The sequence below is a fragment of the Pleurodeles waltl genome, chromosome 6 (assembly GCF_031143425.1).
Source record: "Pleurodeles waltl isolate 20211129_DDA chromosome 6, aPleWal1.hap1.20221129, whole genome shotgun sequence".
Taxonomy (NCBI): domain Eukaryota; kingdom Metazoa; phylum Chordata; class Amphibia; order Caudata; family Salamandridae; genus Pleurodeles; species Pleurodeles waltl.
The window spans coordinates 669,532,650-669,559,339 of NC_090445.1; the positions used below are offsets into that span (position 1 = coordinate 669,532,650).

A 26,690-nucleotide genomic window follows, 5' to 3' on the forward strand; every position below is an offset into this window, starting at 1 on the left:
TTATTTTTTGTTGCACTTTTATATAGGGCGAACTCGGCCCGAAAATATTGGAGTTGTTGGCATGAGCACCAGCTACACCAGAAAACGACATTTATTTTAAGGGATGGGGAAATTAAGTGATTTGCTCAGAATCACCCGCTGTTTACCCGGCGCGGGGACTCGAACTTGGTTCCCCAGTTTCAAAGGAGGCAGCTTGGACCATAAAGCCATAGCCCTTCCATCTTCATTAAAGCAGTTACATGCAGCCACTCTCCAATCTCACATCCAAGGAACTCTCTAAAGCTCAGAAACTACAAACCGATTCTCCTTCAGAACACAACTTAAAACCTGGCAGTTAGGGTACGCTTTTGACTAACCATTTTCTTCCATTCAACTTACAAACCAGGCCTAGTGTTTAGGCACTATACTGTCATATAAAATGGGAACAGATTTGAAAAACAAGTGAAATGACACCACACTGTGGGCTGGACAACTGAGTTGTTCGCTCCTAAAAAGTCAGTGCGTTGGTCAGGACTCAAGCACACCCAAAGGGGTGATTACATGATCTAATGTAAAAGGGATAATTTTCTGTGCTTGAGAAACTGCGTACATAAGTGCTCAAGAAGCAAAAAGGTTTATACGGATTCCTTTGCTAACCCTCTATCTGTACTTATAAATGTCAGCACCAGACAAAGGTCTCCCGCAGAAAGCTAAAGTGCAACTTGAAGGCTACGACTGGTATACATAGCTGGTCAGATACAGCCAACCGAGCAATCCTTCGTGGATCAATCCTTCGTGGATATGATCCAGAAGCAGCAAGCGAAGGAAGAGACTCCTTGGCCATCCACCCTTAATAATTAAAACGTTCCTACTGTAGTCTGCAGATCCCTTCCAGAAGCTTTGACTTGGGTTCCGTGTACTTTCTTCACTTGCAGCGAGGGGAGCAGACCTCATCTCTAACATCAGACACAGAGCGATAACAGTCAGTGCTGCAGAGAGTGCCCGGAAACAAAGTTAGGGAAGCACCTGGATCCTAATACATTCGAATTCAAGACAGTAGCGAGAAAAAAAAAAAATTCACACCACTGCAATCATGCCGCCAATCACACCCAGCATGCAAACGGATCAAACCCGATCCTCCTTAGAACAGTTCACTTCTCCCTTTCATGCTCCTTCCATTCATCTATCTATCCACCTGTTCGCCCTTCCATCTTTTTCTCCTCTCAATTTCTCCCTTGCATCTTTTCTTCCCTTTCTCATGTTTCCTTCCATCCTTTTACCCTTAATTTTTCTTTTTATTCTTTCCTTTATATCTAGCACTGTATTCCCCAAACTGTAGATCGTGACCCACTGTTGGTTCAGCGAGCTGATTTTTGGTGGGTCAATAAATAAATAAATATGGCTTTAAATTCTCTGTTTAAGTTATCACACTTAAAGACAGATCAAACGACATGCCTCTTTATTCTTTTAACAGGAGGACTTGTGTTTACTTTTCTTTCCTTGACTGCAAAGTGATAGCACTTTTTAAAAACAAATCAAAATGTAAGTGTCTGTAAATCAACTGTATACACTCACCAGTTAACCTATGGACCTATGTTCACAAAAAGTGGCATGCGGAAGCTTAGCTAAGTAAGCTAATACACAGCGGAATTTGGTGCAAAAAGATCAAAACGTCTAGGGAAATCAAATAAAGCTTTTCAATGGAAAAGTGCAACTGAACCATAACTACAAAGTACTGACCATAATCTATCCATCTATCTATCTATTTTTATATAGAGAGATGCACAGATACATATACTATTACCTAGTGGCGACCAGAACTAAGAAGTTATAGCTAGGAACTATTTTCTATAGAAAAAGCTGTTTTTTGGCTTGCCTATATCTTTGGTACTGCTTGAAAAATCGTCATGAAAATTTCCCCAAAAATTTGACAGTCACGTGAACTGATGTCTGGAACGTTTCGGGGTGATCTGTGAAGCTGAGGGCGAGATAAAAGGAGGGGTGACATTTATAGTGTTTCCAATGTTAATTTCCATTAGAAAAAACTGAACAGCGACAGAACTACTGGACGCAATTACACCAAATTTGACAGAAAGGTAGCTCTTGGTCCAGAAAAATACCTTTTTGTTATCTGGTGTAAATCCGTTCAATAGTTTTGGAGAAATTTAGGAAAATCCAAATTTGTATATCTGGGGACGCAACCCTTCTGATCTTGTGCTGAGATCTGATTGGCTGCCAAAACTTCAAACCAAAAAGTGTTGACAGCCATCTTGGGACTTGGCTTGAGCACCCAGCCCCTCCATAGCCCCGTGGCTGCCACCTCCGAGGTGTTAATAAAAATTAATGCTAGGGGAGTGGGGGAGTTGAAGGGACGACAACCGGCCACCTGCAGCCCCGGGGATCACCACCTCTCCGGGACAAACTGAAAAAAAATAGAAAGGGGGCCGTTTTGGACTCCCCCAGCCCTGGGGACCACCACCTCCACAGGGCTCATTTTGCAAAGATGCATGCAGGGAACAGAGATGAAAGCATTGCTCCAGTGACCAGGGAGCTGCTGTTAAAAGCAGCTGCCTGCTTGCTGGAGCAATAGGACCGCAGGGGAAGCCTTAGGGCAAAAAAAAATACATGAATAGCTCAAGGGTGAAGGACATGGACCTTCACAATGAGAGTTTAGGGTTCAGTTCCAGGTATATTCCTGGTCATTTCCCTCCTTTATTTATTTTTCCAACTGCAAATGTTTAAGGCTCTTACTGAAAGCTGCTCTTATTCTTTTGAATTGACAAATACATTTTTCTTTTCAAATGGGGCAGAAACATCTAATTCTAAATATATCATCCATCAAAGTCTAAAAAAAACGTTCTCTCTCTCTGTCTCTCTCTCCCTCTCACTCTCATTCTTTGTCTATCTTTCCCTCACTCACACACACACCCACTTAGACCCTCACACAGCCACTCTGAGACCCACTCACGCACGCATGCACTCACTCAGACCCTTGCGCATCCACTCAGAGACCCACTCAGGCCCTCAGGCACCCACTCAGACTCACACACCCACGGACACACCTACTATGACATGGATGCCTACACTCTCACACCCAGACATTCTCGCAGCTACTCTCATCCCGAGATACACCCACTTACATCTATTCTCACACCCAGAGAGACAGGCTACGGCCAAAGGGACACACGCAGTGTGTGATTGGGTGGTTAGGGAGGTTGGCCACAGGGTCTGGCTGCAGGGTGCAAGGTTGGGTGCTTATAGGGAGTTGGTGTCAGGGCCTGGGTGCAGGCCAGGCCCTACGGCAAACCGCTGCCGTGCAAGGTCAAAGGCTGTGCACAGCAGTGGTTGGATTAACAGATAGTAATGAAAATTACTATATGTAAAAAAAAAAAAACACGGAAATGTACTCAAAAAAACTAATGTTACAGGGACATTATAGTTAGGCTCACATTGTAAACGTGCAAAACCATAGAAATTCACCACTTTGTTTTTTTTTACCTGAATATATATATATATATATATATATATACATATATATATATATATATATATATATATATATACACACACACACACAAAAACCCCTCATGCTCTACTTGTGTTGGGAAGTAATGCAAGTCACTGCAGCGTCAAGCAGCATTAATTCAATTTATTTGAAGGCAAAAGACAAGATGCGTTTCCACCATGTCTCCTGCCTTCAAGTAAACTGCATTAATGAATAACCACTCCTGAATGTCTTGCATTACTTCCCAACACAAGTGAAAAGTGAGAGGAGAGTTTCTTTTAAGAAGGATAGTTATCAGTACAATTTTCTTCTTTCGCGGACCCTCAACGCTTTCAAGTGGCATTTGAAGAAATAAACTATTATGTTTAAGCATTAAAACGCTATTTAAAATAGAACATCATTCCTTAGTAACACAGAGGACTTTCAAACACAGACAGGCACATATTATCAACACTGCTTCAGCCAGTTGAGTAGCCACAGGCCTAAACAAAACAAATATTTGTATATTGGAGCCAGATTGAAGGGAAGTGTCTTTCAGTGAGTCAGGAAGTACGAGCTAAACACAATGAGGAAATACATGTTACTCATTGCTTCACTGTTAATCAGCTAAAACCACATGGCAGATCATTAGCTGTTAAATCTTTAAAATTCATTGGATTCTGTAATTCCTGTATAAGCAGCCACTAATTTCTTTATAAACAGCTACTTGTGACTCACCAAATCATGGATTATAAAGAAAAGATGTTCCAACTTGACTATTGTAAGGTTTTTACAATCGAGTACTGACATCACAATGCCTGCTGACAGTCAGCACCAAGGGTGAAAGGCAGAGGTGAAAGGCAGGTCAGGTCACAATGTATAATTGAAGCACCTGTTTAAAGTAACAAACTGAACTTTTCTTTCTTCTGCTCTATTCTAAAAGTTCACAAGGACAAGCAGAACAAGTAGGTTTTAGGCACTCTTTATATAGAGAAAAGCTAGAATCTTTCTGCACTTTTTTTTTTTTTTAAACTGACTTGTGTAGAACTGTTTCTAATATCTGTGTGCAACAAATACCTGATTTTTGATGCGTTTAATTTTGCATTTGAGGTTTCATTTTTATTCTTCATGATTGCAAACATGCGTGCTCTTTCATATGAAAGAGCTACGTGCCAAGATTTTAAGTGGTTTGTGGGAAAGGTGATGTAGTAACCATGTATTATATGTACTGACAAAAATCTCTGGAATGTCCAAAAAAGACATTTATTATTTCACTACGCAGGGTTCCTAAAAGGAGATTAGTATGTTGAAAGCACAAAGCACACTTTTAAAAATGGTCACAGCAATTAAATGAAAACATGTACAAATGATTCTCCACTGCAATATACACAGCAAATATATGTACCTATACTATAATGCAAAGCAAATAATACATATAACAATATGCATCACCATGAGGCAATGGCAAAACTGCTTCATCTCCCTCCTATTCAGCATCAGATCGCCAGATTCCAGAATCGATCGAAGAGAGAGAGATCAATTATCCGCACAGGAATGTTGACACTCCAGCGTCCTGGATATGCCTGAGATCTGCAAACACTCTCTGTCCCTGGTCTAGGCCTCTTATACTTTGAACAAACAAGAGAGGAAAATGTTAGCACCTCCCACTCACTGCAGAAGTGCATTTATTCTAAATATGTTAATTGCTTTAGGCCAGCTTTGAAAATAACACGTCAGGACTTGGCCACAATCCCAAGGTGCCAATTCAAAACAAGACCGTTCTCTGCCGTCTTCGTACAGTATTATCAGCCTAAGCTCTTGGTGAGAAAGAACACAAAAAATAAAAACATGTGCACACTGTACAATGTGGAAAACTACTTGCAGCTTTTAACATAGCAGTGGCTAATACTAAAAGAAAGTCAATAGGCAAAATTAATCCGGTGGTAACTAATGTGAGGGCGTGCTGCATTGCTAAAAGCAAGTGGAGTCAGTGGTCAAAACATATATCGTTACAGTGTACATGGTAAGTATAGTGCAAGTCACCTCGCAGTTACATAACCTTGTAAAGGAACTCTGCCTTTGGCCTTGTGCCTGTATATGGTTATGGAACTCCTCAGAGACTTGCACTATCCTTATAATGTAATGCAGGTGGTACTTTATGCCTAATGTAGAGGGTACTTTATGCCTAATATAATAACTAATGTAGAGGGTACTTTATGCCTAATATAATAAAGTGTACTTTTATTCGACATGTGGTTGCTTGGTAAGCTTTTGCCATGCTCCTCTCGAAATAATGGACTCTTCCAGGCATGATATACTCTCTTCAAGTCCCAGAACTTGCTCACTTTCAGTCTGCCCACAAGGTGAGATGGTAGAAATTGTACTTTTGGCCCCATGCAAGGTGCCAGCACTTGAAAAGAAAGTTTCTTATTTGAACCTTTGTATAATGTGATCTAATCCCAGACTATGGCGTCCAGCGATCAGGCTATAGCATTTTATGAAGCTGTTATCAGAACACCGGGTCACAATGAAGTGCTTTATGAACCTGCCAACAGAACATTACTGAATAATCAGTAGACCTACAAGGCTGTTATCAAAAAAGACTGTCTCAGTAGAGCCTCACTTCCTGCAACCCAGCCTCTTATCTCCTCCCTTGTTGCGAGTAGCTTTAAAAAAGCTAAACTTACTACACTCTCTCCCTCCCCTCTCACTGCCTCCTCTCTCCCGCAGTCTTCTCTCTCCCTCCTTCTACCTCCACTCTCTGTCAACTCAGCCTTCTTATTGGCTTCACCTTCAGTCTCACTTGATTTCTTAAACCTTCACTTTCTTTCTCTTCAGTCTCTGCTCACTCCTGCTCCGGCCTTCGTTCTCTCCCTGACAACTGCACTGCCTTCAGCCTACATTTGCTTTTGGTCTAATGTCAGTTACCAAATTGCTACCCCTTCAGCTCCTTCTCCAGGCCTAGCTCAAGGATGCTGGATTTGGGAGGACCATGAAGAAGTGTGGAGGAGCAGGCAAACAGCAATTTATGGTTTTGGGAAATCTACTGTATTAGATACAGACACCAGCTGTTCATCCTTAACACATGTAAGGAGTGATGCTTACAATTGCAAAATTCAGTGCATTAAGGGGGGGATGTAAAAAAGTGTTGGAGGGGGGAGAGTTCTTTAAAAAAAAAAAAAAAAAACTGTGGCCAAAGAAGTGCACTAGGAATCCTTTGCAAGAGGCATGGCCTATGTAATTAAGGGCATGACTTACAACATGTGAACTGTAATCCTGTTCTTCACACAGCATAACCTGACCAGCATTTTGGTGCACATTTGAGTTTTCTGTTACTAAATCCAGACATACCACACTACAGCAAAACACATACATTTAAAATAAGCTGTGATTACCGACGCTGGCCGTGCTTTTTAGAATTATCAGACAAACTTGTACCAATGAAAATATTTTGAATTAGAATTTCGACTTTCAGTTCTGTAATGATGAGATTTTGAATTAAACACTACCAAGATATATAGAAGATGTGCAGGATTGGGAGTTTCTCAATCACTCCCGTCCAGACCACTTCTGTTAGACACATTTGCCATTTTATCCACACCTCTTTGTGAAGTCCTCCATATACAAGTTCTACACATCATCCCCATCACTGTCTTTCACATGCACTTCCTTACATCATCTCTTTCTCTTTTCATAGGTACTGTCAGTGAATATATGCTGGAACAAAAAATGCTGGTACCACTCATGCCTGAACAACGACTGCGTTGTTACGACAAATGCCTTTATCACACATGCATTTACAACAATTTTTCGTTGTACAAGCATGCCTAGTGAAGGCATGTGTGGGAATGACATGCGTGGTTCTAGCATGCGACCTCCACCTGCCCTAAGGCCCAGCAGGACCCCACCCCTAATTCTAAAACTATCCCGACCCTCCACCCCTAAAACAAAAACTACCCCAGACACCGCCCACTCACCATGAATCCGAAATCCTTTCCCGACCTCCCTCTCCTGCCATAAAAACAACCCACCCCCCAAAAATAAAAACTACCCCAATCCCCCCCGAAAACCAAACTACTGATTCCCCCACCCCCAAAAACAGAACTACCTGATCCCCCACCCCTTAAAACAAAAAGGTACCCCGATCTCCCACCCCCAAAACCAAACTACCCCGATACCCCAGCCTCAAAAACAAAACTACCCTAACCCCCACCCCGCCCAAAAACAAAACGACTCGACCCCCCACACCCCCAAAAACCTAACTACCCCGATCCCTGCACCCCCAAAACCCCACTCCCAAAAAACCAAACTACCCAGACCCCCCACAAGAAAACTACCCCACCCCTATAAAAAAAAAAAAAAAAAACTACCCCACCCCCAAAAACAGAACTACCCGATCCTCCCACCCCCACCCCTCAAAACAGAACAGCCCGATCCCCCACCCCTAAAAACCAGAACTACCGAGCCCCCAAAAAAAAAAACAACCCTGACCCCCCAACCCAAGCCCTTAATCCACCTCACCCCTAAAAACTACCTTCCAACCCTGACCCAGCCCCACTTAACTGACTGCGTCTTCTCTTGATGCTCTCTCCCCTTTTCTCTGCCTTAACCATGCATGTGCGTTGTTTAGCACATGCGTGGTTAAGGATGAGAAAAAGGGAGTTGTTGTTAATGCAAGCGTGGTTCTGCTTGCGTTAATGTTATTGTTGTTCCAGAGTCGTCGTTCCAGATGTTTCCCACTGTCAGTAGTTCAATAAGTGTTGCTCCTCCACACACTTTCAAATTAAATGATAATTTCAATTAGAAGGAACGTGACCATTGCTTTATGTGCTTTACACAGAAGGAAAGGATTGGAAGAGTACGTAGTCTCAACAGCTTTAAAACCCACTAATAGGCACTGTGAAAAACGTGCACCATCTTCAGTTTCACCTTCACAGCTCGAAATCGCGCCCTGTCATGAACACCCACCTATTAGCCTTCCCAACTATATCACCTCTCGCAGCCTCCACACAAAGGCCTTTTCGCTGCCTCCACACCTTCATTTCACTCTCTCCTATGGCCTCCAGATAAACATACAATCTCTACCCCTCTTCCTCCACATACACAAGTGCTCTTGAAGTCCAGCCTCCCCCACTATAACATTCCAGCTTACTTCACACTCCAGCCTCTTCTCTTCACTCAGTCTCACACTCCAGCCTCTACACACACTACTCTCTACAGACACACTGTCACATACAACCCTTTACACGCACAAACCTCTAGACAGAAAAGCAGTGTCAGGCACTTATTTCAGGCTCACATGTACTTTTTTCACCCCCACCCACTTTTCTCTCTGTAGCTTTCAAGCACATGCACTCTCTGTTCAGCATCTACTCACCCTTCACTGCCCCCATCTGAGTCCAGAAACTCTCTTTAGCCTCCCCTCTAGAGATCTCATCAACATCTGTACTCCCTCTCTTGACCTCATACGTTCATTCTCCCTCAGGCTTTCCATTACACATCATGCCCCTCCCTCTTCACAGTTACACTCCAGTCTCAAAACACATTCACACACACTCCAGCCTCTACATAACTAAACAAACATACACAGTAGCCTCTACAAAGTCTCCAGCACTGATAGAGACTTTCTCTTTCCAACCGCCACATATATATTTTACTCCACCTCTCTCGCCTCAATATCCACCTGCTATCCGCTTCGCCCAATGGCATTCAAAGACTAAAGGGGGGAGAGCCACTCAAAGCTCAAGCCAAATGCTTGCCTCAGCTCGAGATCCTCTTGGCTCAAAGAAAGCTAAGCTTTTAGGTGGCTTCTGCCTCCCACTCATGCTCTAATTTTATATGCTAAGAAATAAAGACAAAGCATTAACTTTTGATGTAAAACAAGTGAGCGAAAGCGATACCCCTATAATGACTGAATTGTATAAAGTGAACCTAGAAGGCCTGTGATTAAAAAAGCTTCCCCTTGACCAAACTGAATGATCCTAGGCAAAAAAGATTTTATTTCAAATGCCTCCTTTTCTTCATTATCACACAAGAGTACCTTGAAATTTGTGAGTACAAGACGTGCTGTATATAGACAGGTCTTGTGTTTGGTTTAGTAGATTATAATAAGGGCTCCCGGTTTTATGATATTTATTTATTTAACATTTTTGTCTGCAATTGTCCATATTTATTCTTTGGCCATCTAACTGGTATTTATCCATATTTATTGAGTTTTATGGTATTTATTTTGGTAAAATTTTCGCCTGCATTTATCCATATTTATTCTTTCGTCATCATTTTGATATTTATCCATATTTATTGTGTGTTTTCTCAATACATTTTCAGAAACTGTATATTCCCACATTTAACTGATAAATAGGCACTCTAACTTTGCTGCCGATCAGATTTTAACACAATACATATCCAAATATAATAAAACAATGCAACTACAAAAAAATACTCACATTGTACAACAAAAATATGTTGAGGTATGGACTGATTGAAGGGAATCTCAACCAGTTTTTTTTAACTCCTCTTGTCAATTAGCTCAGCTGTTTGGAATTCATAAATGACAGCATGCAGTCGCTGAAAAGAAGCCCAATTTTTTTGTATTTTCACGCTTTTAGACATATAGATATGAAACACACGTTTTCTGTATTTACCTGTAAAAAGCAGTAAAAACTGAAAACTGGGAGCCTTAATTATAATGTTGCTACATGCGTTGCTACATGCGTTTCCGAAACAGCGTAGTAAATCCTGACAGTGATCGGATTACTTAATTCCTTCTTTATTTGTACAGGATATTTATGCAGAGCTGTAACTGCCTTTATACACCTCTAGAAGAATGAATAATAACATTCTCCTCCATCCTTCTCATCCCCCACATCACTACATTCTAGATTCCACATTGCTACTACATTCAATTACATGCTAGTCACTACACCCCTCTCTCCCAGCCCTCACAACAATGTCTTTAGAAACCAAGAGGCACATAATTTGTCATGTGCACATTATCAGATTGTTGCGCTAAAGTTACTTTAGCGCAAGAAAAAAGTAATGTAGAAATGGTAAATAAGGTTTCATTGGAAGACAAAAGTATAAACCTACTAGATGACATGATGTTGATGTTAAAAAAGGGAAAAAAAAGAGAAACAACATAAGTCAAGTTAAAGGTTTTAATACCTTTACTGGACGTTGTTATTGATGTGGTAGCACGTTTCGTTCAGCGAGATCTGAAAAGTGCCCAGCGAAAAATGCAAAGTGTATTGAGTGTGGCATAGTTGGACATTTAGCCAGAGTTTGTACACAGAAGTTCAAGAAGAGTGGTGACAAGATGGTTGCATGTGTGAAAAAAAAAATGATGAAGAGGAGTCATCAGGAGAGAGTGAGGAGGCTGATGAAAGGGTCAAATACAGAAGAAGTAGTAAAGTAGGGTTGAATATAGCCGAAGGAAAGGGTACTAAGCCATTGTGTTGGGAATCATTTGGAGGAGTATCTTTACAAATTGCTGCTGATGCAGGTACTCCATTATATCAGAGAATATATGGTATAATTTGTTCATTAACAAGTTAAGAGACCATCTAGAATCCCCAGATATTTCCCCAGAAAGTTATACTGGGGTTAGCATAGATATAGTAGGGTTCAGATAACTGTTTTTTAAATTTAAGGACAGGGAGGCAGTAGGTAAACTGTATGTGGCCAAAGATGGACCTTCTATTTTAGGTTGGAAGGATCAAAAGTTGTTGCATATAATTTTGGACCCCAATAGCACAGAACAAGTCTTAGTTGCATGTGAGGAAGAAGATACTAAAGCGGGGGTTTTCCAAGAGTTTTCTAGAGTTTTTGAAGAAGGTATTGGGAGACCCAAAGGTTTCACTCATAACATTCAGCTGAAGGAAGGAGCCACACCAAAAATTCATAAGGATCGGAATATTCCTTTAATAGTAAGAGAGGAAATAAAAAAAAGAATTAGAGAAGTTGCTTAAACTTGATAAAATTGAACCTGTGAAAGCGTCCGAATGAGTTTCACCTATAGTGGTAGCTCAGAAATCAAATGGAAAGGTTTGTTTATCTGTGGATTTGGGGTGGTTAAACAATAACATCATTGTGGATCAATTTCCATTACCTAGAATCGATGAGAAGATATCATTAACTAAGCAAGCTAAGTGGTTATCCACATTAGACTTGTCCACGGCTTACCACCAAGTAGTTCTAGAGTGTAGCAGTAGACATCTTACAGCTTTCTGTACATCATTTGGATGTTTTCAGTTCAAGCGCATGTTGTTTGGTTTAGCATCAGCGACAGCAGTATTTCAGAGACAGATGACACAACTATTTGGGCATATACCTGAAGTAACTTTCTTTCAGGATGACATCTTAGTAATACGAAAACACAGAAAACAACATGATGACATTTTAAGGAAAGTTTTATCCATTTTGCAAGGAAAAGGTTTAACAGCAGAAAGTAGTAAGTGCACGTTTGCTCAGAAGAGTATTACATATTTAGGTCATGAAATTAACCAAGGAGGAATTCAACCTAAAAAGAAATTAATTGAAGCCATTGTAAATGCACCCTCCTTGATCGAAGGATGATTTGAGATCCTTTTTAGGTTTAATCGAAGTTTGTAGAAAATTTCTCACAAAACGCATGAAATTAGGTTTATATTGAAGAACAAAGCAAAGTTCGTATGGAGTGATAATTGTCAAAAAAGTTTTGAAGTTATAAACGAGGCAATTGTAAAGGTTCCACTTTTGCAGGGCTTTAACCCGGAAGCACAAGCGATCGTCACCAACTGGTGGAGTTTTAACACAAAAGAACAAAAATGGAAAAGAGTGCGTTGTTACATTCCCTTCTCGTCACTATCACCTAGTGAGGAAAAGTATTCTGTTATAGAAAGAGAGACATTAGCAGTTGTGTGGGCACTGGAACATTTTTGCAAGTTTGTTTGGGGTAGGAAATGCATTGTAAGATCTGATCATAAACCGCTTACTAAACGTTTGACGACGGAGGTTCTGTCTAGAGCGTCTGCAAGAATTGCAAGGTTGTCAATGAGATTGCAATATTACCTTTATGAAGTGCAATATGTACCAGGAAAAAAAATGTGACTGTGGATTTTCTTAGCAGAATATCATTCCCTTTGAAAGAACTAGATCAGGATCCCTGGAATGAGTGGTGTGTAGCTGAAATTTTCACAGATGGGGTTGAAACAAGTATATAAAAAGATGTTTGGATGGAAGAGTATGAGAAAGATGTAGTGTTGAAAGAAGTAAGAAACAATATTGTGAATGGATGGGAAGAATGTGAAAAAGCAAAAATAAGAGGAATCAAAAGCATATTGGGAAATAAGGGATGAAATGGGTGTTGAAGAAACTTTTGTATGTAGGAGTGGGAAAGTTATTCCTCCTTGTGGTGTTAGGCAAGGTTTGATAGCTATTGGCCATGAAGGACATTCAGGAATAACTTGTACAAAGAAAAGTATAAAGGAATTGTATTGGTGGCCTATTGTTGATTTAGACGTTGAAAGATTTGCATGTAACTGTGTGGATTGTGAGACAAGTGACAAGACTCAGAAAACATTAAATCCACCTGTGTTGTCATTAGGGTGTCCAGATGTACTGTGGAAGGAAGTTGCTTTGGATATAATGGGCCCATTACATAGAAGGATGGTACATGCAAATACATAATGGTTCTTGTGGATATGTTTTCTAGATCGATAGAAATGGAAGTAGTTCAAAGGATCAACACTAATGATGTAACTGAGTTCTTAGAGGAAGTATTCATAAGAGAAGGATTTCCAGCTACCATATTAACAGACAATGGTGTACAGTTTAAGTGAGAAGAGATGAGAAATGTTATGAAGTTGGCTGGTATAGAGCAAAAATTCACAGCCTTGTATCATCCTAGAAGTAATGCGGTAGTGGAAAGAGTGAACAGAGTTATTAAAGATATTGTACAAATAGCTAAAAAGTAACTAAGAATTGGGAATATGAACTGAAGAAAATGCTATGGTCATATAGATCAACACGGTTTAATGAGGGGTCAGGAACCTTTTTCCAAATTAAATCCAGGATGGATGTGCAAGAGCAAGCAATGGATTTGGAACACAGAGGCTGTAAGGAAAAATATTTTAAAGTCTCAGGAAAAGAATAAGGTCTATTATGACAGCAGACATGATGTTAAAGAGGTACATCTAAAGGCTGGACAATGGGTGAGAGTAAAATCTGTCAGGAAAGTGGCTAAGGGTGAGAGCAGATTCAGTGAACCTATAAGGATTAAAGCAGTCAGGAAAAATATAACAGAATTGGAAGATAGGAATATATATCACATGAATCGTATTGCATTGGCTAGGAGGGCATGTGAAAATACGGAGTATGGAAGATACTGTACAAATAAATGATATACAAAGATTCAAATATGACAAATATTGGTGGATTAATTTGGATCAGGAAAATGAAGAGAACTATAGAACAGATGTAGAAGAAGGTGTGTCAGAATGTGGAAGAAGGGTCTGATAATTTTGGTGATGGTTGTGATGAAAACAGTAATAAGAAGAATGACAATGTAAAAACGATGGGTGACAGAAGGAGCGAATTTGGAAGAATGTTGAAAAAAACAAAAAGGCTGGAAAACGTTCTGTGTGAATGATAGGTTAATGCTTTTCTGTGATTTTTTTTTTCTTAGTTGTTACGATGGAAGGAAGTGGGAGTTGTTGAAGTAATTGTAATAGTGTGTATTGTTAGTATTAATGTTTATATAGAATATATTGTTTTTTTAATGGTAGAAAAGGGGATATGTAGTGACTAGCATGCAATGGAATGTAGTAGCAAAATGGCATCTAGAATGTAGTGATGTGGGGGATAAGAAGGTTGGAGGTGAATGTTATAATTCATTCTTCTAGAGGTGCATTAAGGCAGTTACATCTCTGTTAATATATCCTGTACAAATAAAGAAGGAATTAAGTAATCTGATCGCTGTGAGGATTTACTACACCGTTCATGGATGTTTCTATATTCATGTTTAAAAACTGTCAGTTTCAGTAAATGCCTCTTAATGCTGTAATATAATGTGATGCAAGAAAGTAAAACGCTTCTGCATTTTAAAGAAATACACTTTTTTTTTTTTTTTTTTTAATCGGATGAGTTGTCATCATGGATTTACATAGGTATGCTGTACGATTTAAATGCCAAAACTTTGTCATGGCTCAACTCATGCAGAGCCTCTTACAGCCCAGCCAGACCCTTCACCCAGTTGCTCCTGCTCATTTGTTGGCTCCCCCACCTCTACCAACAACTCTCTCACCACAATCTCTCTCTGGTCTTCCAGCCTCCTTTCTCTTTTTTATGCCTCCACACTATATTAAACCTCTCAACACTTTTCATTTCAGTTTCTATTATAACTCTCTTCTTTCAGCCTATGCCTGGCTTTCAGCCACCTCACTAAATTCATACATGCCAACACACGTCATACATGCCAACAGACTAGAGAAGGGCGAACCACTGAACGCTCAAGCCCGGGTCAAGCCTAAAGCTTGGCTCTGCTCGAGGTCTTCTTGGAACCATGAGTCCATAATGAGCCAAGCTTTTGTGTGGCTTGCCTGCCTCCCATTTCTGTAGGCCTAGATGTGGTGTTATGGCCAGATCTGCAGACTTTGGAACCGGAGAACCAGGCTCAAGTCTCTCTGTTGGATCAACATCCTGTGATTCTGGGCAAATCGCTTAATTTTCCCATCCCTATGAATAATGACCATCTGTAATGTCACAAGTGCTGGTGTGATGCGACCCAATACCTTTAAGTCCAGTTCACACTATTTAGAAACTGCACAAAAAGGTAAAAAAATATCTTTAAATAAAAGACAGACAAATAAATACCCATTTATGGGTTGATTCGTACAAAGAAAAACCAAATAACTGTGCTAAATCATGGCTTCCCCACTTAAAATATTTGCCAACACTCAATTTATTTCACTAAAACTCATTTTTACTCATTAGTGTCTATGAAAACACTTTGAAACATGCGAGTTCAAACACCAGTTATACAAAAACCTATTCAGTTTGAGGTAATGTGGCTTTATAATAATCTTGGCCATATACATGTCTTACAAACTAACATGATAACCGTTTTGCCTTTTTAGTTCACTAGTGGTTCGTGTTTAAAAACTCTCACTTTTACTAACTGCTTCTCAGTGACGTATTAATGTCAAGGATTCCACGTGTACAGAAATAAAACTTTTGAATAGATTTTACCATGATTTACCCAGTTTGTTGTAGGATTTACATAGCAAACATTTTCGGGGTACGGCTCATGCAAGAGCTCTAAGATCCAAGCCAGACCGTTGGTTTGGGTCGGCTCTCCTTGCTAATGTGTTGTCTCGTTCATCTCTCCAACTGATCCGATTCCGAAAGGAGGGAGACACCATAATTTTGAAGCCAAAAATTGCATAAATTTAGCAGTCCCCAGGCCAAAATTGCCTCTCATTCAGCATGTCACTGAAGAAAATACATTCCCTTGATTTGTTGTTCCCAAAGGTCCCACTTTCACGTCCTGGTAAATTCCCTCTGGCCCCTGCACCATCCTTCAACCGCCCTCTCACCATGCCACCTCCTCTCTTTCTCAGACTCTTCCCGCTCCCTTTTTTAGGTTCTCACCCAGGGCGTCCTCCCGCCCTCCCTCATGCTCTACGCGTGTTGAACACCCGCTCTCTTCCCAGGCTTCGCCCTGTGCCTTCCCTTCAGTCCCCACTCTAACTCACTGAAATGATCCAATATCTCCCCTCTAAATTCCTCTTCTTGTCCCCCTCTCCACTTTGATCCTCACCCGCTGCTCGAGCGCATCTCCTCCCCGGGCTCCTTGTGTTCCTCCCGTCTGGGGCAGGGTGGTTGTGGGGCCATCACCGTAGCGCGAGGCACGGGGCACGAGACGGGCGCAGCGCAGACCACGAACAGCAAAGACCACGAGCTTGGGAAATCACCAGCAAGTGTCAGATATAGCACGAGGGAGGGAGCGGCCGTCACAATACCAGACGCAATCACACAGCCAACAGGATTTAGTAAAATCAGTCTACAACGTCACAGGGCACTCCCATGCCGAGCCCCCTCTGGAACAACACGGAACAGTCTTCGCTCCGTCCGCCTGACCCCAACATGGCTCCTACCCAGACATCAACCACGGCTAAACGCACCATGGCGACGCTGGCGAGCAACAACCCCTTATTTAGGCAACACCTTGTGACTTAATATGGCCATCGTCCGGCGAAAACAGTTTTCCGCTCTCATGTTTTACAATTTTTCCCCGTCTCTTCTTGCGACATATGTGAAAATCCATTTTGACACAGCTCGCTATTGGCCTTTTTTGGAGGCGGGGGCGGAAAGGGGAGGGGAACAAGGGTTCCTTGTTCCCATGACTTCGCCAAGGGCGAGGTCGAGCTTTTGGAAGGGATTGGGTGGTTAGTCATCGACGACATAGGCCATGCCACGTGTACTTTATGTACGTACAGCTGTGAGGTTGAAGTTAGATCAACGCATTGCTGTTTTACATCCATGTTTTACATTTTAAAAGTGCATTTTCCTACAGTGTTTCCAAGTACTAGTTTCTACAACAGGCTTCTCCAACAAGTAGCCTGTGAGCTACTTGTACCTCTCCAGCTACCTGTAAGTAGTTCTCCTGTGTGCAGCCCAGGCTACTAAATCAGAAGCTCTTGCATAATTAAATATATGTACACCAAAACTTATTAGCAAGTATTTGAGTTTCAGAACTTTTTTCAGAAGCTGATGTTTGGAGAAAAATTGTTGTATTTGCAAAATATATTTAAGTTTGACCTATGCATAATCAACTGTTGCAGTGGAGAAACTCATTGCTCAAATTATTTCTGGATGCCAGGGGCATTCCATCTATGGCCATGATGTATTACCCGGTGGTGGCTCGCGGGAGGGAAAAGGAGCGTGGCGGGGGGCAATCAAAAAAAAAAATTGTATATATATATATATATATATATATATATATATATATATATATATATATGTATAAAATAAAATAAAAAGTACCTTTCTCACTGCTCCAATCCGCAACCTCGGTCCTCCACTGCAGGCACAGGTTCCCAGACTGCCCTGCGTCCAATCCTAACGCAGTTTTCATGCTGCTGACAGCATGAAAGCAGCATTAGGATTGGACAGAGCTCCTCGCCAGGACGCTCCGAGGCAAAGTGACAAAGTGAGAGTCTCTGCCTGCTGTCTCCAACTCAGCAACACAGTGCCGGGTTGGAGAGAGCCTAGTGGACATGTGTGTTTGGCCGGCTGGCCAAACATACATGCTCAGTGATGGGAGTGCTCTGCACTTCCCTCTGTCCCTGTCATGGCCTGTGGCCCGTCCCTTTTACAAGAAAACGTTAATAAACATAGCTTATTATCGTTTTATTGTAAAAGTTTTGCAGCTGCTGGCGTGGGGGTGATGCTTCTCTGCCATAGCGGAGCAACCACCCCTGGTATTACTCATGTAAATGCATTCCAAATTGATAAAGCTTTCTTAACATTACTGCAGGTAACCTTGACTGATTCAATTAGGTAATCCCTACTGACAATTTTGAAAGAAGTAGCCATTACTGTAATTGTGCCTGATATGGTCACTATTACAATACTTAAAATATTAATAGTTTGGGATGATTTTCAATAAACATAAGCAGCTCTTGTTACAGAAAATGTTGGAGACCCATGTTCCGGAACCCCTAAATCTCACATTTCACCAGAGCCCTGTAGAAAAATGTAAGTTCAGTTGCTGCTTCTGCCTCCTCATTCTCAATAAGTGTCATTATGCGATACCTGCAATGCAAAGTGCACACACATGATGTAATAGCTCTATATACACAGAAAATGAATGGCTGCGTTCAGACTGTGCTCAGTTTCAGGTGTGAATCTGATTCAAGGAGGGAGCTCAATCCCAAGCTAAAAATGATTCTTCTTGATGTCATTTGTAACTTGGGTGTTCTTTCTGTGGTTGGGGTAGTGATACACTGCCCTTAACAAAAGGTGATCGAAGAGGAGACTGCCTTGGAGAGTGTGCATGGTGCTGACTGCTAACACGTTAAATATGTAAATATGATTGGCTGGGTGACTGATGGGTATATATCTGTCTAGTCTGAGCGTGTTGTAGAAAGGTCAGGAAGGATGAGGGAGTGCCAATTAGTCTGCAATGTTAGGAGTTTCCAAGAACAACTGCAGCACTCACATATAGTACTTCAGTGTTGACTGACAGCAGGGAAAGGTGTATAATTAGCTATTACCCTCTTCTGCAGTACCTAACTACAGTCGTGGCTCGCTGCGCGATTAAGGGGTAGGGCGGCACATGGGCAGGGACAGAATAAACATTAAATAAACAAGCATTTACAATGCAACGGGTCTCGCATTTGCTCATGTTAGAGCTGATCGCGTTGTAAACTCCTAACCCGACTTTTCACCTATCGGGCAAAAGTGCATTTATGTACGTAACCCGAGAAGGTGAAATTAACTATGTAAAGCACTCGACTTCTGCCAAGCGAGATTGCGCTCGTAAATTAGAGAAAAAAAAGTCCACGAGCCCGATGGAAAACAGCGAGCCTCGCATGTTTTCTGTACTTGGCCACTGCGCTCGAGGAGGGCTAGCCACCGGAAAAGGCATGACCTATGTGTGCCTCCGACTAATGAAAGCTAGCAGATTTTATTAGGCAAGCCCACGAACCAATAAAAAACACTGATGTGAAGTTGACAGGGCTCCGAGCCCTTTTCTAAATACAAAAGCGTCTTGCTGCGATACGCATGCGCGAGCGCATGCAACGCAGGCTCGACCCTAAAAATAAAAAAAAAATTAGTTGCCTCGCTGCTGCCGTGCTGCTGCTCTGTTTTCCTGGTCACATGAGGCTCAGGCTCCCAGCCTGCGGCCAATCCTAACGCTGCAGGAAAGCAGTGTTAGGATTGGCTGAAGTGCCCTGGTTGGGCGCTCTCAGGCAAACTGGGAACCTGTGCCTACTCTCTCCATCCTGGCAACACAGTGCCAGGCTGGAGAGAGCACAGTGTGCATGAGTGTTTGGCCGGCCCGAGACGGCATGCCAAACATGCATGCGCCCTCGTCATCCCCCATGGCCCCACCCCATTAACAAAGAAACAATAATAAACATAGTTTATTATCATTTCATTGTTAAAGGTTTGCAGTGGCTACTGCGGGGGGGGGGGCGTTCCTCTGCCATTGCGGAGGAGCTGCAACTGCCTAGCTAGACTATGGACATGTTCCTCCTTTCATAGTCTATTGTTATCGAAGCCAACAGTCACTCAAATGTATCGTTTCTGTAAAATGGCATTCAGTTTAGAACAGGACACATTCCCCATTTTTCAGATGAAAGGAAGAGACACATTTGTTCTTTTAATACTGATTGCTTGAGAGTTCTTGATGATTAGGTGTAGACACTGCGTTCACCCAAAACTGCTGTTGCTCAACGTTCTACCCATCACTCCCACCATGTGTCTTCTAGTACAGAGTTTCAGGAACTCATGTTTAACCCTTAGTATTTTCTCAAGTAAGACAAATTCTGAATGATGGAACGCTGATCCAATATTACAGAGACTGTTTTTGCTTGAGTAACATATAGTTGTGTCTTTGGTGTTTTCATTTTTTCTCTCCCAGAAAAGTACTTGGACCATAGCATCTTATTCCCTGTCTTACGTTTTGTTGGTGTATTCCTAAGGTAGTCTTCTTGTGTCTTTATTTTGGGGATAAGCTCACTGGAGATTGCATCTCAAAAGATATTAAATTGTGTCAGCACTCTGCGATGCATCATGGGTTGCTTAACTCTGCAGGCATTCTGAGTAATTATTTGAATGGGCATTCTTCATTGACTATTGGTGTTGCGTAGTGTAGTCTCTATGATGTCTTGAGTATTGGTTTATATGCCGGTTATTGCTTAGTAAAAGGGTTTTACCCTTCTTGTCATTCAACCTTCCCCATTTGCGCTATTAAAGCCCAAAATATTGTTTTCAGTTTCTTTACTTTTTTCTTTGTTGTTTTAAGCTTCAATGGAAGACTTCTCTGGTATCTATTTGTTCACACCAATAGCGAGCCAGCTGTAGAACTTGGCTACTTCTGTACACTTCTTGGGTGAGGTATGAATCCAACGTTCTGAGGCTTCGTTTTTTAGTCTTTAGCTCATATTGCTCTGGGTCACCTCAGTCTAACTTCATTTGGCTTAGATGTTAATGCTGTAAGAAATAACCTGGTGTTTGCTGTAGATTATTGTGCATTTTCCTGCTACAGTGGTATGTACCTAAAAGATAAAGATGACATTCAGCATGTTTATTTCTGCAGGATTTGATCTTAGGACAGGTTCATAGAAGTTGAAAGCCTTGTTTTTTTTAAACCTAGATGGACAATCCAAATGGCAATGTCCTCTAAAATACATAATTTGCTCTGGTGTAATGTGGTCTCTATGACATGATTAAAGGCATCTTCAAAACTCCTGTCATTTGGGGCGAGCTTTATAACAAAGGGAATGAGCAAGAAAAAGTAGGAATGGGAGAATGTCTTACCAGCACAGATTCACACTCAGTTATGGTAAAAATCTTCAATACCTGTTGTATTCATTGTTTGTTTTTAAACAACTGTGCAACTCCTTTTCTTCTTTAGGTGGTTGCTACGGATTATACTATATTATAGGAGGACGACCTTATGACATGTTGGTGAGGCATTGTTGCTAAGCAAGGTTTCTGTTATGAAAAGACTGAGATCTAGTCAAAGGTATTAAGACTGTTCTATTTGTGGACTGGGTGTTGAGGAGAAGGCCTTTTAGTTGCTGTCACAGATCTCACAATTATCCTAAGGTGAAACTGAAGGGGATGAGTAGAGGGAACAGGTAAGTGGCATAGGAGTGGTATCATGGTTGATGATGAGAGAGCACTTGGGACGGGCCGTGGTTTGTGCTTTTTCTAATACTACTTTGATTATGTCTGCTGTATTTTGTGTATTTTTACTTATACCACAGGGGTATAAGACCAGTCCAGGACTGTTCGCTTCTTGTGTAACTTCAATATTGCATGACATTGACTCTGAAGCATTGTCCTATGTAGATGATATCTACCTCACGGACGATGAATTACTGCAACATGTAAGACAGGTAGCCCGCATTATTGTGGGATTTGCCAAATTCAGCTATAAATTAAACTTCAGAAAAACAAAAATTGCCTTCCTTAGTGTCCTGTTTCTGGGATACAAATTATCAAGTGGAGGAAAGAGCTTAGCGCCACAATTCTTAGAAAAATGTGCACAGTTACAACCTCCAAATACTATTAAAAAACTCCAATCCCTATTGGGTTTCATAAATTTTGGCAGAACAGACATTCCAGATTACGCATCTCGCATTAAACCTTTATATGACTTAATACGTCCTGACTTTTTCAGTAAATTCTGGACAGTCGAACACAAACGAATTCTCAGAGCATTGCAACAAGACATGCTTGCAGCACAACACCTACATACAAGGGACCATAAAAAACATCTGTTCATCAGAGTAATTGCTGGTGCCATTGGATTCACCTATGTAACATTTAATGAAGGTGAGACTGTCCCGATTGCATACAAATCACATTTGTACTCTAAAGCAGAACAACGTTTTGCTCCCACTGAGAAAATTCTCACTGCTGTTCAGATGGCTGTCATTAAAGAAAGACCACTAGCCCAGGGGAAACACATTGTTGTCGTATCTCCAATCCCAGCCATTGAAACTGTTACCAAAGCCAGTGTTTCAAACACTAAGGCATTACATCCACGTTGGATCCAATGGGCAACGTCTCTGACAGCCACTGATGTAGACTGTATTTTTGACCCAAAGTTACAAACTCAAGAATTCTTGCAACATGAACTAGAATACCCAGTTCCAGTAAATACATTGCCTATTGATCAATATCAAAGAGTCACGTACACCGATGGCTCAGCAAAACCTGCAGCCGGGCGCATGACACAAATGACTCCTCAGGGGAATTGTTGTCACTCCAATCTCATCTGTTTCTCTCAATTACATTAGTCCCATATGCAAGGATGATCAGAGGCAGAGTAGAGTTCAATAAAGTTTTACTGAAGTAACTGCATCTTAGATAATAAGACATGTTTTGCAATAACTAGGACGATGAAGCACAATAGGATTAAAATTGTGACAAGGAGAGTAAAACACAAAGATAACGCTACCATGTTTGTTACTACGGTTGTTAAAGATAGTTCCTACCTAGGCTATGTTAGAGCACAGCATGTTAAGCTCTAATTCTGCCCTTCAGGTTCCCCCTGGGAAGACATCATTCCTCATACCTGAGCAAGGGGCCTGTAGTCTACACAAGCAGCTGTAGCGAAGCACTCAGCAATCAGCATACAGTTGTGGTCATCTGGCTGGAATCTCCCTCTCTCGTGTAGGAGGAAAAAGTACATTCCCGCAACATGTAACAATCTTAGAGACCGAAACAACAAAAACTATTCCGGCTCGCATCCCACAACAGCTCTCATTATTGAGGAGAACATAGCTGCCATTCGAGAGCACCTGGAACGCAGGTCTAATCAAGGCGACTGGGACCCCCTTCAGATAACAAGCCAAGTTTGCTGTCGAAGCGTTACACGCCCTGTGAAAGGACAGCTGTTTACAAACCATCGAATGGCTGACAGAAGTCTTGCATTCGATACCGCTAAGAAAGACCTCTTTCATGCCACTGAGACATTTGTACGAGAAGGGTAGCTCCCACACCTCATGGATGTAACTATCTCCTATTCTTTCATATCTGCCCACTGGAATGCGTTTCAAGCAGGATGTGAATTGAAGTGTTGAAATAGGCAGATTGATGACCCCGTGAATTAACCTCTCAGCAGATGGTATTTCAGCCACAGTAAAAGACAACTTTTCTAATTTCTCAATGTTTAACATGACATAAGTCCCTTCTTGTTTTGCCATTAGTTGTTTTTGTTGCATTAAATTAAATGTGGAAAATATGACCCTTGCGCTGATGTGTTGCCAGGGAACGCCACCTGCCTTCAGTTTTTGTAGTGTCCAACCTAACTGCATAATGGATCTTAGTTGCCTCGGTCCATGATGTAAAGAGGACATGTTGCTATGTAGTATGTCTTTTGCAGAGGAAACTATGTTGTTTAAGGTGTATATTTGGTCGGACAGGGTATTAATCCCATTATCTACAATAGCTAATGCCTTCTGTAAGTTTTCCTGATCTATTTGTCTTAACCGGGCAGCAGCTTCTTGTTGAGGAAGGTTCCAAATTTCATTATAGACTGCATATAAGAAGCGACTTCTGTGTTGTTTTCTGGGGCCTAACAGGAAATCCTGTAAATCAGTATTATTAGACAGGAGACTGAGATGTTCTCTAGCAGCATCTAGTGAGGAACTCTTCAACCATTGTTGGAATAACTTCCCTACACTGTATGTCGTTACTATAGCCGTATGTTCAGATGACACATAGCAAGGGTCAGGCCTACTTGTTCTAAAACCCCAGTGGAGTTTACAAAACGTTTATTACACCCATTGGTATCTATTGGCCACAATAACCACCCACCAGGACGCAAAAGTGAAGCATTAAATGTGCCTTTTTGGACCCGTTCATCAAGATGATCTTCAGTTGCATTTATATACTTTTGCCATTTGTACATTATTGGCAGGGGCAGGAATACTGGGTGCATTCAAATCCTTAATCTTTGCTAAGCCTAAACAACTTGTCTGTTGTACAGTTTCATTTAAAAATATCATTTGAACAGGTATCAGGCATGCTCTAAACAAAGCTTCATTTCCCCTTATTTGCCAATTTTTGTTCTCCACACACTTTATAAGTCAATTGACTTAAACCAATATTCATAGCCTTCTATAGCCAACCAGGAAACAGAGGAATCTGAATAAATTAATTTTGTATCTGTCAATAATATATGTACATTTTCCATCAATGGCAATTTGAAATACTATTACTCGGCATTTTTTACATTGTGCCCAGAGAAATTTGTAACATTTTCAGACTATGATTTAGAACTCTCTTGTGGAGTTGGACAATTTTCCCATTGTGTGTAGTTAAAAATAGTCTTTGGGGTACTTACTCTGTGAATGAAATGGTCTCCATAATAATTATAGCAAAACATGTCACCCTAATTCACTTTTGAATACAGTAAAATACTGCAACTCAGTCAACATAAAATGAACTGTTTTAACATCCCCGTCATCAGAAACAACTCTGGGTATTGTTACATCATTCATAGAAAGTTTAAACACATATGGTATTTGAATGACCTCCGTCGGGCCATATATGTCAAATGTGACTTTATCTCAAACAGTCCAATCAGGATTTGGTATAGCGGAAATGTTAACGAAAGACAAGTCTCTGCAGACTCTGTGAGAAGAAAAATTGGGTTTTAGGACCTCATCCACTAGTTCAGCGGTTGATCGTTCAGGAAGGTAATGACCATGTATCAGTAGAAAGAAAGTAATAACAAAGCCGATCCAAAGAAGGAAGGCTAACACAGTCAAGAAAAGCCACAGATAGTTACATGGGAAAATAAAATAATTTGTTTTAAGCCATTTTATCAGCTTACGTGTTTTTGGTAGTTCAGATGCAGAAGAGGCAAATGAGTCCGAAAAGGTGTCAGTGATGTCGGCAAAGTATCCAGAAGCAGTTTGTGCGAAAACTGGAGCTGTATTTGAAGGGGGAGAACTGGTAGGAGTCTCCCGTGGTGGTTTGCTGTAAATGACGCCATCCGTTTGTGTAGAGGTTGAATCAAATCGATCAGCAATGTCTGTGTTACTTGTTGCAATTGATGTTAGTGGAACTAATGCAAGATCATTTTCCACCCTCCCCAAGCTCGAAGAGGTGTCAGCATTGTTACTCAAAACTTGTAGAGGGACATCTTGACCAGTAGTGAGAAGGATTCGGGTACTACTGGATGTTCCTCTTGGTCTGCTGTGCAGGATCGGCCACATGGTATAACTTGGCATTGTCGATAGTGACAAAGCGGATTTCTTTAGAACCAGTCAGCGGTGGTAGAATAACAGTTCTGATACTGTGTATTCCAAGGACTGGAACCGGTGCACAATAGCAAGGACCAAACTCCTTTTTCACAGCAATTTTTTCACGTACTAGATCCCCAACCTTTGGAATCCAGACAGTAGATGTTATTGGTACATCCCTAATTCCTAAGGAGGCAGCACTGGCAGAAGTGTTGTCATCACGGAACTGTTGTAATGCCTGCTAGACAGTGACATATTTATTTATGTTAAAAGGTGTTTCTGCTGCCTCCACGCAAGGACCATCAAGATCTGGAACATACATTTGAGTTCCAAACAGGCACTCATATGAAGTACGACCCCCCGGGGACCGTCTATCCAGATTATTAGGTGCTCTCTGGACTCTTTACAGGTAATTAAGTCAACTACAACCCGTACCTAATACTCTGGCTATTAAGGATTGCTTTAAATCTCGGTTGTGTCGCTCCATGACACTATTTCTCTTGGGATGAAATGGAGACAAGTAATGGAATTGAACTACTAACAAAGCCATGGCATCCCTGAATGCCCTTGAGGCAAAAGCACGGCCCTGGTCCGAGTGGAAAGCTGCAACAGCAAATGTGCTGATAAAAACTTGCAAATCTTTAATAACAGTCCGAGCATCAGACAAGCTTTGTGGCCACACCCATAGAAATCTGGAGCAGGAGTCAACAGCAACTAGAATGAATTTGTATGTACTGTTCGGTGTTAGGAGACCACAATGGTCCAAGTACACACATTGTAATGGTTTGTTAGAAATTAGGAGGGGTGTCTGCTGTGTGCATTTGATGGTGGACCCCTTTATTTATTGGCAGATATCACAACAAAGTGCCTACTGCTTGATCTATTTGTAAAGACCTGGCCACCAATAACGAGCTTGCAATAATGATATTGTAGCCACCACACCAGCATGGGCCGAGGCAACCCCCTCATGTGCTGCTTTAATCAACTCTGGTCTTAGGTCTTTCATGGGAATTACTTGAACTCCCACGCCTTGTATTTTTACTTCTCGTCTAAGAAGCCTCCCATTTATAAGGAATATTTAGCAGGAAATGCTTTTGGTAAAGGCGTGCCTTCAGCCGTGGCTTTCACGGCAGCCCATATGTCATCGTCTGGTTTCCTTCTAGAACGAGTTACTGCAGCAACAGAAGCCCAAGCTACTGCTGATTTGGCTGCTTCATCAGCCAATGTATTTCCAGCAACGTGTATTCCAACGTGCT

The 26,690-nt window shown here is 41.3% G+C and overlaps 1 protein-coding gene across 2 annotated transcripts in view; it reads right to left on the reverse strand.

The window, feature by feature from the left end:
- Window positions 1-26,690, reverse strand: part of PNP (purine nucleoside phosphorylase) — a 73,106-nt gene that overhangs the window by 16,585 nt on the left and 29,831 nt on the right. The window contains exon 1 of one of the 2 annotated variants that reach the window (XM_069239069.1): window positions 16,260-16,563. The exons of the other annotated variant lie outside the window; for it this stretch is intronic. Within the exon in view, the coding sequence (XP_069095170.1) occupies window positions 16,260-16,333 (74 nt within the window). The 5' untranslated portion in view covers window positions 16,334-16,563. Of the gene's footprint in view, window positions 1-16,259; window positions 16,564-26,690 lie in introns of those variants that run through there. 2 annotated transcript variants of the gene reach the window in all.